Below are 19606 nucleotides of genomic sequence, written 5' to 3'. Positions count from 1 at the left end.
CACAACCAGACACACACATACCTACTGTAAAAAGTTGAACTCTAAACATATAAAAACATCATCTCTCCACAAAGAGACTGGTTGTGTATATCTACAGTACTGTACAAATGGACCACTTAGTTATTAATGCCTGAGAAATAGCAGTGTTTTTGTGGTGGAAACTAGTTGTTTTCCATTAACTACAAACATTAATATGCTGAGTACATGTTGTCAGCAGGAGGAACGTTACTACAGGATGTTTTGTACATTCCATATCCATTAGTTTTTTTATTGACAGTGGAATCTGGTACATGATGAGAGTAATGTGTGGGTCTGAATGTGAATACACAAACTGTGTGTGGACAGCCCACTATCTGTGGAGTTTTGAGATCCCTGGAGGAATCTTAAGGACAGTTGAGAGGAGAACTGATATGGTACTCTAATCAGCTCATCCAGTGAGTCATCCCAGGAACTGAACTTGAAAGTAAGTTGGAATAGTAGAATGCACAAGGTGCAATTTAGAAATTGGGTAGTGCATCAGTTCCTCTTGTCATGTCAGTCATTTCATATCTTAGACAGCTATTTTTTTTTTTATTGTAATGTTTGGGAACTCCTGCGCTAACCAGCTCATACAGTGAGGCACCCCAGAAACTGAACTGGGCACTGTGTGTGTGGATGATGGATGACTCTGTAACCTAAAAGATCAATATGATTTTTTTTTTTTTTTAATGGTTTAAAGGTTTGACTGCACCTGTGTGTTATTGACTGACTTTATCTCCAGGAGATGGATGCTAATGGATAAAATTGCCACAAATGTGTTATACAGTGTATCACTTTGGAGATGATAAAAAAAAAAAAATCCGGCATGGCATTTGTGTGTGTTTTACTACATAGGGAACAGGATGCCATTTTTAGAATGCAACCAAGATGATAACCCGTACCCTCCATGTAGAGTCCGTAGACGTAGGCCCCCTCCCTGGGTGGACTGGTCATGTCCTCGCGGTTCTTCTTGGTCACCTCTACAGACAGACACATCCTGTCCAGAGGCCACTCGTTCTTCCTGGCCATGGACTGCATGATAGCTGTCAGGAACGACTGGGGGTTGAAGAACCCTGCCAGCCACACCGTGGTGGGGAGAGCGAAGTCTGCTGTCCACGACTCCAATTCCTACACAGACAAAAGCGATCAGCACAGTATGTATGGACAGAATATTCAATACGATCGCATGTTATCGATAATGCGTCTTTCGAATACAATGTTTACCAAGAATGAGATCTCCGCAAAGACTGTCGGCTCAATTGAAAATTTCCTGGATTTAAAGGGGAGCTGAACTTCCTGATTTAGCATCGGTTCAATTCTCATTAGGAAATGCGGACAGAACATCTGGGTTTTGGAGCTGTGCTTTGATGTGTTTGTGTTCGAATGTGTGAAGTGTTTGTACAGTTTTGACAGAGTTAAAGTACAGTCACTCACCCTTCTAGTTAACTTGAAACAGTCTAACCAGGTTTTGTATCGAATTCGCCTAGACTAGCAAGCAAGTTAGCCGACTTCTTTCGCTTCGCCTGTGTGCGACCGTGGCAAAGTTGGTTTGACTTAGGCTATCCAAACTTTGGGGCGAGTTAGGGAACGTCCAATAAATTACACAATGTAAATGGAACAATATTTTCATGTTCCTAGTTTTTTTTTTTTTTTACCAGGCAAGTCAGTTAAGAACAATGTCTTATTTTCAATGACGGCCTAGGAACAGTGGGTTAACTGCCTGTTCAGGGACAGAACGACAGATTTGTACCTTGTCAGCTCGGGGATTCGAACTTGCAACCTTTCAGTTGCTAGTCCAACGCTCTAACCACTAGGCTACGCTGCCGCCCCGGCTTAATGAGTTGTCTCATTAAATTCTTTCAATATTCGTATATGATTTTCTACAATTTTAAATTTGGTTTGCGGTTAAGTCATTGAAATTTTGAGCTATTGACATTTAAAAAAAAAAATTGTCCCATGTACATTGTGTAATCCCCCTAGGGATATATGTCAAACCATATTGACCATAGGCATTACAATTGGGTTGCGTGCAGATGCGCTCTGAATTCGATTAATTGGGTGCTGTGGGCAGGATTGAAATAAACCCAACCAGGATTCTCCCCAAAGAATGTAAGATGGGTGCTGTGCACTGTAGAAGAAAAAAATAATTATATATATCATACAAGGCCAGTTTTTCCTATAGATTGCAGAAAATGGCAAATCTGAGTCCAAAGGGCGGAAGCGCTGCCCTCTCCGGGACTCTCCCCGCCAACGTACTCAGCAGCAGCACCTTTTTTAAAATCCTGTGGAGAACCCTGCCAACCCAAGGAAAACTGTTACGGTACCCTTCATTCTGTGACATACAAGTTTTTCCAAATTCTCTCGCAAATCTCAGTTTTGGACGAGACTGACTTTATGACCAATTATCATATTTCCACTGTGTAGTAAATTTTGACAATAATAAATGTTTGCCTCATCACGCAGTTGGGGGGAATTCTGACCTGAGTCTTGCACATGTAAACGGAACGCAATTCCTTTTTTTATGCACTTCTCTCTATTCATATACACTGAGTGTACAAACATGATTTTTCCATGAGACTGACCAGGTGAAAGCTATGATCCCATATGGATGTCACCTGTTTAAATCCACATCTATCAGTTTAGATGAAGACATGTTAAAGAATAATGTGTAAGCCTGGAGGCAATTGAGATATGGATTGTGTATGGGCATGACAAAAGATTTAAGTGCCTTTTTGAAAGGGGTATGGTAGTACAGTTGAAGTCGGAAGTTTACATACACTTAGGTCGGAGTCATTAAAACTCCACAAATTTCTTGTTAACAAACTATAGTTTTGGCAAGTCAGTTAGGACATCTACTTTGCATGACACAAGTCATTTTTCCAACAATTGTTTCGCCAGATTATTTCACTTAAAATTCACTGTATCACAATTCCACTGGGTCAGAAGTTTACATACACTAAGTTGATTCTGCCTTTAAACAGCTTGGAAAATTCCAGAAAATGTCATGGCTTTAGAAGCTTCTGATAGGCTAATTGACATAATTTGAGTCAATTGGAGGTGAACTTGTGGATGTATTTCAAAGGGAAAATCAAAAGACATCAGCCAAGACATCAGAAAAAATTGTAGACCTCCACAAGTCTGGTTCATCCTTGCGAGCAATTTCCAAACGCCTGAAGGTACCATGTTCATCTGTACAAACAATTAGTACGCTAGTATAAACACCATGGGACCACGCAGATGTCATACCACTCAGAAAGGAGATGCGTTCTGTCTCCTAGAGATGAACGTACTTTGGAACGAAAAGTGCAAATCAATCCCAGAACAGCAGAAAAGGACCTTGTGAAGATGCTGGAGGAAACGGGTACAAAAGTATCTGTATCCACAGTACAACCAGTCCTATATCGACATAACCTGAAAGGCCGCTCAGCAAGGAAGAAGCCACTGCTCCAAAACCGCCATAAAATTTTTTAAAAAGCCAGACTACGGTTTGCAACTGTACATGGGGACAAAGATCATACTTTTTGGATTAATGTCCTCTGGTCTGATGAAACAACAAAAATAGAACTGTTTGGCCATAATGACCATTGTTATATTTGGTGGAAAAAGGGAGATGCTTGCAAGCCGAAGAACACCATCCCGACCGTGAAGCATGGCAGCATCATGTTGTGGGGGTGCTTTGCTGCAGGAGGGACTGGTGTACTTCCCAAAATAGATGGCATCATGAGGAAGCGAAATTGTTAATATATTGAAGAAACATCAAGACATTCTGGAAGTTAAAGCTTTGGTCGCAAATGGGTCTTCCAAATGGACAATGACCCCAAGCATACTTCCAAAGTTGTGGCAAAATGGCTTAAGGACAACAAAGTCAAGGTGTTGGAGTGGCCATCGGGAAGCCCTGACCTCAATCCCATAGAAAATTTGTGGGAAGAACTGAAAAAGCGTGTGCGAGCAAGGAGGCCTACAAACCTGACTCAGTTACACCAGCTCTGTCAGGAGGAATGGGCCAACATTCACCCAACTTATTGTGGGAAGCTTGTGGAAGGCTACCTGTAACATTCTACCCGAGTTAAACAATTTAAAGGCAATGCTACCAAATACTAATTGAGTGCATGTACACTTGAGACACACTGGGAATTCATTCTTAAAATAAAGTGGTGATCCTAACTAACCTAAAACAGGGATTATTTTTTTACTAGGATTAAATGTCAGGAATTGTGAAACAGTTTAAATGTATGTCAACTTCTGACTTCAACTGTAGGTGCCAGGTGCAGCAGTTTGTGTCAAGAACTGCAACACTGCTTGGTTTTTCATCCTCAACAGTTTCTCGTGTGTATCAAGAATAGTCCACCACCAAAAGGACATCCTGACAACTTGACACAACTGTCAACATGGGCCAGCATCCCTGTGGAATGCTTTCGACACCTTGTAGAGTCCATGGCCCGATGAATTGAGGCTGTTCTGAGGGCAAAAATGTCTCCTGATCAGAGAGTATATTATGGTGTTGTACCTTGATCCTGAGCAGCAGGTCTGCATACCAACCCCCCAGGCCCTGCAGGGAGGGGTAGGCGAGCTTGGTCCAGGACTCTGGCACCGTGTCCAGGAACAGAGCGTTACCCAGCTCCTCCATGTCGGTTGTGATTGTCAACTCACCCTACAGAGACGGACAGACAAGACAATATCCCACCCAATGTTCCATCTGAGCTGCACACAGTATCCCCCGGGACTGCCTTGCAGAAATATCATCCCACAGAGAGAAGCAGGCGATTGAACTTTATAGAGTAGTGGTCATCAACCAATCAAGTGATCTCCAAGGCATTTCTTTTCCATTTTAAAAATGTATTTAAAAATCCTTGTTCCTATTATTATTTTTATTAGTCTCTGGCTGTTGGCGGTAGGTGCACCTGATATAGCTGCCCTGCGCACCAGGTAGGCAAACTGTTGACATTTCATTTGTCTGAAGGTACACACTCTGCCTTCTCGGCGGGCCCAGTGAGCAAATCAAGTGCACTATAGGCCTAGTGCTGGCCAATCTGATTGCTCAGACTACCGTGTCTGTAGTAAGTAGCAGGCATAAAATAACTTTCACTCTGTTCATTGGAGTAAAAACATGAATTTGTGCATGAGGCAGAAATAGTGCAGTGTGATGGGTTCTGACTCCTAAACTTGTAATATTGTTAATCATCAGGTATCCTATGGAACGGAGAAGAGCCACAGTCTGCTTGTTACACCAGAAGTTTTCTGTAGGAGGAATGTATGAGGGAGTCAATTAAGGTTGGATATGAGCCAGGGGCTTGGAATGTTACTAAGTAAGGGAAAGGCACTGACAAAGGTGGAGAGCTGTGGATTAGTGAGGAATAGGGGCCGAGGTCAGGTCACAGTAATGGAGAAGGAACAGATTATTACCCACATCACTTAACTTCCTGCCTAGCAATAAATATGTCATGTTTAGAGGGAAGGAGGAGATTTCACCTAAATTGGGGTATATATACTTGTGCTGGTGGGAACATGTATTTGTCTGTTGTGCTGGTCTGACACATTGGGTGAATAAACTTGGTTTTAGCTTTTCATAGGTTCTAAAAACTGAAGGACAACTAACAGATGCAGGTATTTTGCCATCTGCTGGAAGATGGTGTTCCTTTATGGTCAGTGTCAGTTGAGGAAAGAGCGAGCGGAGGGGTGGTAAGAGGCAGACCCTCAGTCTGCTGCTCTCTCCCTCCACTGAGACTGACCATCAGATGCAGGCACCAATCAGCCCAATAAAATAAAAAATGATTTAAATGTATGCTCACTCAGCTGTACCTCACAATACAACAACGGATCTATTACCGGTATGATCATATAGCCTACCTCAAAATTTGAAACAACAATGCATTGGCAGGGTAATTCAAACAAAACTGATATGCGGTGAGAATGTATTGGGCCTATAGCTTACTGCACAAACCTCATTGATACAGTACTGTTTTGAATTGGTTAATGTTGCATAGGCTTAAAAATTTAAGCGGTAGATCTCTGCTTGCATTTTGACTCAAAGTGATCTTGACTCGGAAAAGAGTTTTCCCTGGTAACACTATCAATGTTTCCCTTTACTGTGGCAATTGTGATCGAATCAACGCAATATTAGCCACTTTCAATGTGAGATTTTGTTGTAGGCAGAACGCATCGGAGTAGGATTCTATTGCATTGGCACGCATTACTCAGCCCGTACTCTACACAGACCGGTGTGGCATAAACAATCAGAGCTGCAGTAGGGCTACTGTATGTACAAATAGACCATTGACATATACAGTATGGATCTGTGTCATTTACTTTGAACTGGACTGTGTTTACAGTATGAGTGATCGTGAGTAGATGCGCTTGTTTTGAGATGAAAGCGAGAGCTGCACATTTTGTTCATATCCTTTGCTAGTTAGTGAGTTATTAGCCCAGTTATAGATCATTTGTAGTCAGCAATGGGGAGTGATTGCTTCCCACAAGAACACAAAACATGTACATTTCTAGACATCTTTGAAAGGTGAGTCAGGTAAAAAAAAATAAAAAAAATCTTTGTCCAAAAGGAGCAGTGTTGTTTTGAGACAGCTTATTCAAGCCTAAGTAGCCAATAGGCAGAGGGTAGCATAATTTGTCTGATTATCATTAATAATGTTATGAGAATAATAAAGCATTGTATTTTGTAAAGTGGTTTCTTGCATCAAACACAACAGCATTTTCAGTCACCACCTTGTCTGAAGGACAGGTAGATAAACAGGTAACACCAACTGATAAACAGCCCTGCATGTTTTTTTCAAAATACTCTTGGAATGTAGGCCTACATTGAACACCACACATTGGCTACTACTGTAGGCTGAATGATAGAACAGAAATGTTCCATGTTAAAAATGTTATGGGATGTATTTTCTCCATTGTTTTTGATGGTAAGCCACTGGTAGGCCTACATTATGATCAAATAGCCACAGTAGCCTACTTGACCACTGTTAAAACTAACTTAAAGTGGGTACAGCCTCGGTGTTCACTGTAAACGTGCGCTGGAAGTATTTTCACAACTTTTCAAGTTTGCGCTCAGCAGACCTGAAATTTCCTCAGCGCTGGAAAAAATTTGCGGGAACATTGGTCACACCATTCGCTGTACACTCCTTTCAGTTTGACTACAGACAACCACTGTGATGTCATGTCACACACATACACACTGTCTCTCCCGTACCTTGAGTCCGAGGTTGAGCTCTTTGAGAGAGCGCGTGATCTCCTTGGTGAGGAAGTTCATCCTCTCACACTCCTGGAAGGCCACGATTATGTAGGGAGTTCTCTCCTCCACCTTGGCCATTATCTCTATCATGTTGAAACCATCTGGCAGCTTCTCCAGAATCTCATCCAGGATGCCCTTCACCTTTAGGGGAAAACACAGGCAAACACAGTGGCATACACACACAGGTCAGGACTCTAGTGTGGGTTAATTAAAGGCTCTGAAGTGTGGTGATAGTGTTTTTCATGCCTTCTCCTCTCTGGACACCCCTCCTCCCCCAGCTGCGTCTGACTCTTTGGGCTGCATCTCCAGCACAGTGCGGAACAGCTTCTCTGAGGTGATGGTGAGGAAGCCAATCTCAGCGTTGGGGTGGAGGCCGTACAAGTAGGGGCTCTCTGGAGGCAGCACCTCATCTATGTACATATGGTAGCCCTGGACACACACACTGAGGGTTTCTGATCGGTAACAATATTTTTAGTTTTCAAGGGTGTTGTCGTGTGTGTGTGTGTGTGTGTGTGTGTGTGTGTGTGTGTTCCAAACCTTGTAGTCAGAGTTGGGTGGTACAGGGAAGCTGGGTGCGAGGTACAGCTCTCCCTCCAGCATCTCAGGTCTGACATACTCCTCCAGATAGGTACGACACAACTTCCTGTCCCAGTCGTCTGTGATGTGGCCACCGTACATGATTTCCCCAAACAGATAGCGCAGGTCGTCCCACGGCACCTGGAGAGAGGGAGGTGGGGTGAGCAAATGGAGGGAGAGAATGGATGGAGAGAGAAATGGAGAAAGAAGGGGGAGAGAGAGTGGGGTCAGACGCACACTATCAAGCATCGCCACCAATGTGCCCTGCTGCACAGAAACCAACCAAAATCAACTTATTTGATTAGAATGAATGCGCACGTCAGCCATCGAGCATTGAACCTCAGCGATTCTTGAGCTTGGACGCTGACATTGTACACGATGCAATGCAAACAGTATAGCAGCTTTCATTGATTTCAAAGGCAGCAGTCCCTCAATGGCTGATGGCTGTTGTGCAGCAGGGCCATAAAGCTCTAGGCTGATTGAGAGATGGTGATGTCAGTCACACGTTCACTCACCTTGTAGTTGGCCTCCAGGTAGTTGGTGATGCCAGTCACAAACTCACTCACCTTGTAGTTGGCCTCCAGGTAGTTGGTGATGCCAGTCACAAACTCACTCACCTTGGAGTTGGCCTCCAGGTAGTTGTAGAGGACGTTGACGGAGATGGTGAGGTCTCCGTTGTTGAAGGGGTAAGATCTGTTCCAGCCCTGAGCTCCAAACTTCCTCCTCTCAGCCACCACAGCGTGGAAGTAGCACAGTGCAAACAGAATCACCTTGAACTCTGACTCTTTAGAGCACATTTCCAGAGTGTCCTAACACACACATAGAGATAGGGAAGAGATTACATTCAACTCAAATTCAATTTAAGTGTGTGCATGTACTGTACACTGAGTACACCAAACATTAGGAACGCCTTCCTAATATTGAGTTGCACCCCCCTAGGGATGCTGCCCATGTTGACTCCAATGCTTCCCACAGTTGTGTCAAATTGGCTCGATGTCCTTTGGGTGGTGGACCATTCTTTTTTTTCTTTTTTTTTTTACCCCCTTTTCTCCCCAATTTCGTGGTATCCAATTGTTAGTAGCTACTATCTTGTCTCACTGCTACATCTCCCGTACAGGCTCGGGAGAGACGAAGGTTGAAAGTCATGCGTCCTCCGATACACAACCCAACCAAGCCGCACTGCTTCTTAACACAGCGCGCATCCAACCCGGAAGCCAGCCGCACCAATGTGTCGGAGGAAACACCGTGCACCTGGCAACCTTGTTTAGCGTGCACTGCGCCCGGCCCGCCACAGGAGTCGCTGGTGCGCGATGAGACAAGGACATCCCTACCGGCCAATCCCTCCCTAACCCGGACAACGTTATGCCAATTGTGCGTCGCCCCACGGACCTCCCGGTCGCGGCAGGTTACGACAGAGCCTGGCCACGAACCCAGAGTCTCTGGTGGCCCTTAACCACTGCGCCACCCGAGAGGCCCTGGGTGGTGGACCATTCTTGATACACACGGGAAACTGTTGAGCATGAAAAACCCAGCAGCGTTACAGTTCTTGACACAAACCGGTGCGCCTGGCACCTATTACCATACCCGTTCAAAGGCACATAAATCTTTTGTCTTGCCCATTCACCCTCTGAATGGCACACATGTCTCAAAGCTTAAAAATCCTTCTTTAACCTGTCTCCTCCCCTTCATCTACACTAATTGAAGTGGATTTAACAAGTGGCATCAATAAGGGATCCTAGCTTTCACTTGGATTCACCTGGTCAGTCGGTCATGGAAAGAGCATGTTTTGTAAACTCGGTGTATAAGCATAGTTGTCTCTGTTTCAGCACCAACTGGTAAAAATACTCTGATCTGAGATTATTTAGGCACATTTTAGGGTTAGGAAAGTATGCAGGTTTGAAGAGCCTTTACGCATTCTTAATGTTTTGTAAAGTCAGTGTTTTTGTGTGTGAGCGTACATATGTGTTACCTGGTTGAAGAGATACAGGGCCTTGTGCAGGTTAGCTTGCATGCCGGTGGGCGGTTCGTTGGTGATCTTAATGCCATTCTCCAGCAGGCCCTGGGGGATGTAGTGCGACTCTGGCGTAGGCGAAGGCTCAGCTGACATGTACACGCGATAGTCATCATGGCTACCTATGCTGTAGCGCTCCACTAGTTTATCCAGGCTGCCCAGCCACTTGGCCACCAGATGGATGTTCTATAAAGGGGAGGTTTTATTATTGAATACCTGGCGAGTAGTCTACATACACGGAACAAAAATATAAACTGAACATTCAGCAATTTCAAAGATTTTACAGAGTTTCCGTTCATGTACGGAAATCAGTCAATTCAAATAAATTCATTAGGCCCTTGTCTATGGACTTCACATGACTGGGAAAACAGATATGCATCTTCTGGTCACAGATACCTTAAAAAAAGGTAGGGGCGTGGATCAGAATACCAGTCAGTATCTCCTTCAAATAGAGTTGATCAGGCTGTTGATTGTGGCCCGTGGAAAGTTGTCACACTCCTTTTCAATGACTGTGCGAAGTTGCTGGAAATTGTTGGGAACTGGAACAAATAGTCGGTCCAGAGCATCCCAAACATTCTCAATGGATGACATGTCTGTTGTTTATGCAGGCCATAGAAGAACTGGGACATTTTCAGCCACCAGGAAGTGCGTACAGATCCTTGCGACATGGGGCCGTGCATTATCATGCTGAAACATGAGGTGATGGCGGCGGAAGAATGGCCCGACAATGGGCCTCAGGATCTTGTCACGGTATCTCTGTGCATTCAAATTGCCATTGATAAAATGCAATTGTGTTTGTTGTCCATAGCTTTTGACTACCCATACCATAACCCCACTGCCACCATGGAGCACTCTGTTCACAACGTTGATATCAGAAAATCACTTGCACACACGACACCACACACACACGGTCTGCCATCTGCCCGGTACAGTTGAAACCAGGATTAATCTGTAAAGAGCACAGTCAGGTAAAGATCCTGGTGAGGACTACGAGCATGCAGATGAGCCTCCCTGAGACGGTTTCTGACAGTTTATGTAGAAATTCTTCAGTTGTGGAAACCCACAGTTTCATCAGCTGTCCAGTGGCTGGTCTCAGATGTGGAGGTCCAGGGCTGGCGTGGTTACACATGTTCTGCGGTTGTAAGGCCAATTGGACGTACTGCCAAATTCTCTAAAACAACGTTGGAGACGGCTTAAGGTAGAGAAATGAACATTCAATTCTCTGGCAACAGCTCTCATAGACTTTCTGCAGTCAGCATGCCAATTGCAATCCCACAAAGCTTGAGACAGCTGTGGCATTGTGTTGTTTGACAAAACTGCACATTTTAGAGTGGCCTTTTATTGTACTCAGCACAAGGTGCACCTGTGTAATGATCATGCTCTTTAATCAGCTTCTTGATATGCCACACCTGTCAGGTGGATGGATTATCTTGGAAAAGGAGAAATGCTTACCAACAGGGATGTAAACGTATTTATCCACATAATTTGAAAGAAATAAGCTTTCTGTGCGTATCGAACATTATCTGGGATATTTAATTTCAGCTCATGAAACATGGGACCAAAACTTTCTATGTTGCGTTTAGATTTTTGCTCATTGTACTTAGTCTATATGAGGTTACAATTGCAGTTTAATAACAACCAGAGCCATATAAAGCAATAGGCAAAAATATCCTTCACGTTGGAACAAAATATTCCATGACAATGGATGCGTCACAAATGGCACCAATATTATAGGACCCTATCAAATCTGCCATGCGGAGAACGCAGACAGAATCATGGAATTCAGACATTAAAACGGGAATTCAAACGGGAATTCAACAATATTCATTGTCATTCCAATCTCCTTTGCATTAGCGTAGCCTCTTCTGTACCCTGTTAACTATGTGTCTATCTATCCCTGTTCTCTCCTCTCTGCACAGACCATACAAACGCTCCACACCGCGTGGCCGCGGCCACCCTAATCTGGTGGTCCCAGCGCGCACGACCCACGTGGAGTTCCTGGTCTCCGGTAGCCTCTGGAACTGCCGATCTGCGGCCAACAAGGCAGAGTTCATCTCAGCCTATGCCTCCCTCCAGTCCCTCGACTTCCTGGCACTGACGGAAACATGGATCACCACAGATAACACTGCTACTCCTACTGCTCTCTCTTCGTCCGCCCACGTGTTCTCGCACACCCCGAGAGCTTCTGGTCAGCGGGGTGGTGGCACCGGGATCCTCATCTCTCCCAAGTGGTCATTCTCTCTCTCTCCCCTTACCCATCTATCTATCGCCTCCTTTGAATTCCATGCTGTCACAGTTACCAGCCCTTTCAAGCTTAACATCCTTATCATTTATCGCCCTCCAGGTTCCCTCGGAGAGTTCATCAATGAGCTTGATGCCTTGATAAGCTCCTTTCCTGAGGACGGCTCACCTCTCACAGTCCTGGGCGACTTTAACCTCCCCACGTCTACCTTTGACTCATTCCTCTCTGCCTCCTTCTTTCCACTCCTCTCCTCTTTTGACCTCACCCTCTCACCTTCCCCCTACTCACAAGGCAGGCAATACGCTCGACCTCATCTTTACTAGATGCTGTTCTTCCACTAACCTCACTGCAACTCCCCTCCAAGTCTCCGACCACTACCTTGTATCCTTTTCCCTCTCGCTCTCATCCAACACTTCCCACACTGCCCCTACTCGGATGGTATCGCGCCGTCCCAACCTTCGCTCTCTCTCCCCCGCTACTCTTTCCTCTTCCATCCTATCATCTCTTCCCTCTGCTCATACCTTCTCCAACCTTTCTCCTGATTCTGCCTCCTCAACCCTCCTCTCTTCCCTTTCTGCATCCTTTGACTCTCTATGTCCCCTATCCTCCAGGCCGGCTCGGTCCTCCCCTCCCGCTCCGTGGCTCGATGACTCATTGCGAGCTCACAGAACAGAGCTCCGGGCAGCCGAGCGGAAATGGAGGAAAACTCGCCTCCCTGCGGACCTGGCATCCTTTCACTCCCTCCTCTCTACATTTTCCTCCTCTGTCTCTGCTGCTAAAGCCACTTTCTACCACTCTAAATTCCAAGCATCTGCCTCTAACCCTAGGAAGCTCTTTGCCACCTTCTCCTCCCTCCTGAATCCTCCTCCCCCCCCCCCTCCTCCCTCTCTGCAGATGACTTCGTCAACCATTTTGAAAAGAAGGTCGACGACATCCGATCCTCGTTTGCTAAGTCAAACGACACCGCTGGTTCTGCTCACACTGCCCTACCCTGTGCTCTGACCTCTTTCTCCCCTCTCTCTCCAGATGAAATCTCGCTTCTTGTGACGGCCGGCCGCCCAACAACCTGCCCGCTCGACCCTATCCCCTCCTCTCTTCTCCAGACCATTTCCGGGGACCTTCTCCCTTACCTCACCTCGCTCATCAACTCATCCCTGACCGCTGGCTACGTCCCTTCCGTCTTCAAGAGAGCGAGAGTTGCACCCCTTCTGAAAAAACCTACACTCGATCCCTCCGATGTCAACAACTACAGACCAGTATCCCTTCTTTCTTTTCTCTCCAAAACTCTTGAACGTGCCGTCCTTGGCCAGCTCTCCCGCTATCTCTCTCAGAATGACCTTCTTGATCCAAATCAGTCAGGTTTCAAGACTAGTCATTCAACTGAGACTGCTCTTCTCTGCATCACGGAGGCGCTCCGCACTGCTAAAGCTAACTCTCTCTCCTCTGCTCTCATCCTTCTAGACCTATCGGCTGCCTTCGATACTGTGAACCATCAGATCCTCCTCTCCACCCTCTCCGAGTTGGGCATCTCCGGCGCGGCCCACGCTTGGATTGCGTCCTACCTGACAGGTCGCTCCTACCAGGTGGCGTGGCGAGAATCTGTCTCCTCGCCATGCGCTCTCACCACTGGTGTCCCCCAGGGCTCTGTTCTAGGCCCTCTCCTATTCTCGCTATACACCAAGTCACTTGGCTCTGTCATAACCTCACATGGTCTCTCCTATCATTGCTATGCAGACGACACACAATTAATCTTCTCCTTTCCCCCTTCTGATGACCAGGTGGCGAATCGCATCTCTGCATGTCTGGCAGACATATCAGTGTGGATGACGGATCACCACCTCAAGCTGAACCTCGGCAAGACGGAGCTGCTCTTCCTCCCGGGGAAGGACTGCCCGTTCCATGATCTCGCCATCACGGTTGACAACTCCATTGTGTCCTCCTCCCAGAGCGCTAAGAACCTTGGCGTGATCCTGGACAACACCCTGTCGTTCTCAACCAACATCATGGCGGTGGCCCGTTCCTGTAGGTTCATGCTCTACAACATCCGCAGAGTACGACCCTGCCTCACACAGGAAGCGGCGCAGGTCCTAATCCAGGCACTTGTCATCTCCCGTCTGGATTACTGCAACTCGCTGTTGGCTGGGCTCCCTGCCTGTGCCATTAAACCCCTACAACTCATCCAGAACGCCGCAGCCCGTCTGGTGTTCAACCTTCCCAAGTTCTCTCACGTCACCCCGCTCCTCCGCTCTCTCCACTGGCTTCCAGTTGAAGCTCGCATCCGCTACAAGACCATGGTGCTTGCCTACGGAGCTGTGAGGGGAACGGCACCGCAGTACCTCCAGGCTCTGATCAGGCCCTACACCCAAGCAAGGGCACTGCGTTCATCCACCTCTGGCCTGCTCGCCTCCCTACCATTGAGGAAGTACAGTTCCCGCTCAGCCCAGTCAAAACTGTTCGCTGCTCTGGCCCCCAATGGTGGAACAAACTCCCTCACGACGCCAGGACAGCGGAGTCAATCACCACCTTCCGGAGACACCTGAAACCCCACCTCTTCAAGGAATACCTAGGATAGGATAAGTAATCCTTCTCACCACCCCCCCGCCCCCCTTAATGATTTAGATGCACTATTGTAAAGTGGCTGTTCCACTGGATGTCAGAAGGTGAATTCACCAATTTGTAAGTCGCTCTGGATAAGAGCGTCTGCTAAATGACTTAAATGTAAATGTAAATGTAATTCAAAAATGTATTGAACTTAGTAGGAAATCAACTAAATATATTGAATTTGCCCAAGATTATCATAAGAGATTAACCAAAATGCATCATTGATTCCTATTTTCCTTCAACTTTCTGAATAGGCAATGCAGGAATGCCACTCTCTGTGTTACACTGTCACACCGAGAAGATTGAACGACTGCTAGTCTTTAAGTAAACTGCGGTGTCTTAATCCAATAATACACAGGAAGCCTGGCCAACCCTAGCTGTAAGCAAGAGGGTCGGATCTGCTGGCTCGTAGCCTTTAGTGATGATGCCAATGATAACCTTCAACAATTAAATGTTAACTACAGAGTAGTCTGTGGACCTGACAGAACAATATTATGATTATTTGCATCAATGCAGTGGCGATTTGTTTATCAAACAAGTAACTTGCTAGTGCACACTTGAATTAAAGGGCATCAACATCCAAAAATGAACATTTCTTAGATTTTTCCCAAACCTCAAAAGAGTTCTCCTGATGTGGTTTAAGTATGGGTGTGGACTTAAAACAGACAATGTTGTTGTTTTTCTATTAAAAAAAGTGTGATTTTGAGAGTGAAAACCTGAAAAAATGAAATGGAGAAAATGGAATTTGGGGGAAAAAATGTATGGAATTAGGCAAAAAATAAAACATTTACATAAGAACCTACTATTCTCCGGCCTATATGCAGTGGGGTAAAAAAGTATTTAGTCAGCCACCAATTGTGCAAGTTCTCCCACTTAAAAAGATGAGAGAGGCCTGTAATTTTCATCATAGGTACACTTTAACTATGACAGACAAAATGAGAAAAAAATCCAGAAAATCACATTGTAAGATTTTTTAATGAATTTATTTGCAAATTATGGTGGAAAATAAGTATTTGGTCACCTACAAACAAGCAAGATTTCTGTCTCTCACAGACCTGTAATTTCTTCTTTTAAGAGGCTCCTCTGTCCTCCACTCGTTACCTGTATTAATGGCACCTGTTTGAACTTGTTACCAGTATAAAAGACACCTGTCCACAACCTCAGTCACACTCCAAACTCCACTATGGCCAAGACCAAAGAGCTGTCAAAGGACAAATCGTCGTGTTTGGAGGACAAAGAATGCTGAGTTGCATCCAAAGAACACCATACCTACTGTGAAGCATGGGGGTGGAAACATCATGCTTTGGGGCTGTTTTTCTGCAAAGGGACCAGGACGAGTGATCCATGTAAAGGAAATAATGAATGGGGCCATGTATCAAAAGGTTTTGAGTGAAAACCTCCTTCCATCAGCAAGGGCATTGAAGATGAAACGTGGCTGGGTCTTTCAGCATGACAATGATCCCAAACACACCGCCCGGCCAACGAAGGAGTGGCTCCGTAAGAAGCATTTCAAGGTCCTGGAGTGGCCTAGCCAGTCACCAAATCTCAACCCCATAGAAAATCTTTGGAGGGAGTTGAAAGTCTGTGTTGCCCCGCAACAGCCCCAAAACATCACTGCTCTAGAGGAGATCTGCATGGAGGAATGGGCCAAAATACCAGCAACAGTGTGTGAAGACTTACTGAAAACATTTGACCTCTGTCATTGCCAACAAAGGGTATATAACAAAGTATTGAGATAAACTTTTGTTATTGACCAAATACTTATTTTCCACCATAATTTGCAATTAAATTCATTACAAATCCTACAATGTGATTTTTTTTCTCATTTTGTCTGTCATAGTTGAAGTGTACCTATGATAAATTACAGGCCTCTCATCTTTTTAAGTGGGAGAACTTGCACAATTGGTGGCTGACTAAATACTTTTTTCGCCCCACTGTAGTTGAATAGGGTTCGGTTTGAGAGGAAGACAATAACTTGCACGCTGTTTAAACTCCAGCCTGTGAGTAAGGAGTAAGTGGTGCCCATTCAGTGTACCTGCAGTATAACCCAGTGTCCTTCTCTAGCTGCCATGTTCAGAGCAGCCTCGGCCACCACCTCCTGGCCCTGACCCAGAGACACGTTGTGGAACTTCCCGTTGTCAAAGGTGAAACCCATCTTCTTACCTGGACCAAATGACAGGATAGCAGGTTAGACATGAAACAGATAGGGTTCAAGGTCCTACAGTGTGTGTGTGTGTGTGTGTGTGTGTGTGTGTGTGTGTGTGTGTGTGTGTGTGTGTGTGTGTGTGTGTGTGTGTGTGTGTGTGTGTGTGTGTGTGTGTGTGTGTGTGTGTGTGTGTGTGTGTGTGTGTGTGTGCGTGCGTGCGTGCGTGCACATACCTAGAGCTTCCACATCTTTGAGGGGGTCGACTCCCGGGGAGAGGATGAAGAACATGGGAGTAGACGAGCTGCTCTCCTCAAATGATACAGCGAACTCCACGCTCCTCCCCTCCACGTACTTTGTACCCATCTTCTCCTCCACAAAGGTACTACAACACACATAACAAACACTCAACATTACCAGAACAAACATCTGCTTCCTTTACACTGGTGTATGTGTGCGTGTCTTGTACCTGACTGCGTAGGACATCCGGTCCGGTCTCATACACCTCATCATGCAGAGTTTCTGGAGGCCAGTCTTGTTCTTCCACTCCTGAGGAAACTTTTCCTTCTCCGGAGCCTCCGACTCAACAAACTTCTTCCAGCGCTTTGCAGATCCCTCCATGTCCCGGTCCAGGTTCTTAAACTCATCAAACTCCGACAGGGCCTGACACACACACATACATACACAAACCTCTATTACTCAGTTCTGCAGGTGGATAGTGTGTGTCAGTAGAGTGTGTGTGTGTGATTGTCTGTACACTCTCGGAAATAAAGGTGTACAAACGCTTGTCACTGTAGTGATTTGTATCTTTAGTCATAGGTACATCAATGTACCCTTGCCTTTTTAGGGTACCACCACATTGACAAGATCATGTGTTCCTTTTAAGTGGCAAAAAGGTTTTTGGGTGTTGTTTTAACACTGTAGGGTGTAAAGCCTTTTTGCATATTTCCCAGGATGTCTTTCAAGTAAATCTGAGTTACCAGTACCACCCATGACTGTTTTTGCTAGTGACTGAGACATGGTTGTGGCTTTCAGTTCTGTAGCCTTCACTAAATTAATATTTGATCATTGAAATTAAACTCTTTATGACAACACATTACATACAGGTAACTGCCAAAATAATGGAAACACTTCAGTAAATGAGGGACACAAAGTATATTGAAAGCATGTGCTTCCACACAGGTGTGATTCCTGAGTTAATTAAGCAATTAACACCCCATCATCCCACATGAAATACTACAGTTTACTATAGAATACTACAGTAATTACTATAGAATTCTATAGCAATGTCAGCCATGACCTTAGAAATCTCTGTTTTCTATATATTTTGGTTAGGTCAGGGTGTGACTAGTGTGGGTACTCTAGTTTTTGTATGTCTAGGGTTTTTGTAGGTCTAGGGGTTTTTGTAGGTCTATGTTGACCTGATATGGTTCCCAATCAGAGACAGCTATTTATCGTTGTCTCTGATTGGGGATCATATTTAGGCACCCCTTTTTCCCCAATTTCTAGTGTGGGATCTTGACTATGTATAGTTGCCTGTCAGCACTATTTTGTATAGCGTTTTGTTTGTTTTGTTTAGTGAGTTTCTGTTTATTAAAATATGTGGAACGCTGCGCCTTGGTCTCATTCATACAACGACCGTGACAAGCAATCTGTAGAATACTACAGTCAGCAAAAACAGTACACTTTAAATATAGTAAATACTACAGTATTTAATTTGCATATACCATGCCCATTCCCCTCCCCCATTTCACAATTTGTGCCACCCATAAGTGAGAAAGCTAAATGCCAAGTATTGACCATATATTGTGTTCCCTACAGATTATAGAAAAGAGCAGAAGCTCTGAACTATTTGTTCAGACCCCAGTACAACCTACCTACCTACCTACAGTCTGGAAATGTTACTCTTTTAGTATTTCTCCAGTAGGTTTCCTGAAGGAGAAAGCCCACTTTTATGTCAAAGATGATAAAACAAAAGCACTGTAGTAAATACTACAGTAATGTCTGCAAAAATACTACAGTACACTACAATCTGCAAAAACACTACATTAATTACTATAGTATATACTTCAGCTCTTACTACAATAGTTCTACTATAATTAACTGTAAATACTACAGTATAAAAAAACTATACAGTGAATCCTACAGTAAATTCCACAAAAACACTACAGTAAATACTATAGAATTAATACCATTGTATACTATAGTATATTTTCATTTGGGATGATTTGGGTCATGTACAAAAATGCTGGGCAGGCCATTATTTTGGCTACCATAGCTATGTCCCCATTGGATAACAATGCCACAACCCACAGGGCACGAATGGTCACTGAATAGTTGATTGCTCCATGCTTGATTGTTCATCTTGATCATAATAGATTCATCAAGTATATGGTTTGGCTACGTGCATTAATCTACACGCAGCCAGAGCCAGTAGCAGCAGCATCGCTCTTGCAAAAAAAAAACGCACACTGGGCACTCTGATTGGTCCAGCAAACTGTCAATCAACACAGGGGTGAGTTAGCAACAGATTGTTGATTTGCTGTACAGCTATAGGTTCCGGTGCAGCACAAACGTCAAAATGTTGTGAGAGAGGATTGCCATAATAAATAAATATGCAGCTCCAAAAAAATGTGGTGATTTAAGAATATTAACACTTTACTCTTGAAGCTCACCAGCAATGGTGGCAAAAATTACTAGCATAGGTATACTGGACTTTTGGTATGTAACAATTGCTTCATATTGATAATTGACTTATGAAGCTTGTATTTGGAA

At 44.7% G+C, this 19606-nt stretch overlaps 1 protein-coding gene, 1 long non-coding RNA gene and 1 other non-coding gene across 3 annotated transcripts in view; 2 read left to right on the top strand and 1 right to left on the bottom strand.

Annotated features, from left to right (window-relative positions):
* The window catches only part of LOC135523423 (dynein axonemal heavy chain 17-like), an 89270-nt gene that overhangs the window by 343 nt on the left and 69321 nt on the right, over nucleotides 1-19606 (bottom strand). Inside the window, exons 67-76 of the mRNA XM_064950088.1 lie at nucleotides 17301-17494; nucleotides 17068-17216; nucleotides 16724-16851; nucleotides 9804-10031; nucleotides 8452-8643; nucleotides 7796-7975; nucleotides 7505-7687; nucleotides 7217-7399; nucleotides 4526-4669; nucleotides 921-1146 (exon numbers count right to left, since the gene is read on the bottom strand). Coding sequence (XP_064806160.1) covers nucleotides 921-1146; nucleotides 4526-4669; nucleotides 7217-7399; nucleotides 7505-7687; nucleotides 7796-7975; nucleotides 8452-8643; nucleotides 9804-10031; nucleotides 16724-16851; nucleotides 17068-17216; nucleotides 17301-17494 — 1807 coding nt within the window. The remainder of the gene's footprint in view (nucleotides 1-920; nucleotides 1147-4525; nucleotides 4670-7216; nucleotides 7400-7504; nucleotides 7688-7795; nucleotides 7976-8451; nucleotides 8644-9803; nucleotides 10032-16723; nucleotides 16852-17067; nucleotides 17217-17300; nucleotides 17495-19606) is intronic.
* LOC135523427 (uncharacterized) lies at nucleotides 16564-18444 on the top strand. Its single transcript, XR_010452830.1, has 2 exons — nucleotides 16564-16832; nucleotides 17072-18444. It is a non-coding gene; the product is annotated as an uncharacterized LOC135523427 (long non-coding RNA).
* LOC135525371 (U7 small nuclear RNA) lies at nucleotides 18728-18781 on the top strand. The gene has a single exon (XR_010453141.1). It is a non-coding gene; the product is annotated as a U7 small nuclear RNA (small nuclear RNA).

This window comes from Oncorhynchus masou, chromosome 31, assembly GCF_036934945.1.
Source record: "Oncorhynchus masou masou isolate Uvic2021 chromosome 31, UVic_Omas_1.1, whole genome shotgun sequence".
Taxonomy (NCBI): Eukaryota; Metazoa; Chordata; class Actinopteri; order Salmoniformes; family Salmonidae; genus Oncorhynchus; species Oncorhynchus masou.
The sequence above is the reverse complement of the archived record's forward strand: the minus strand, read 5'-3'. Positions and strand labels throughout refer to the sequence as shown.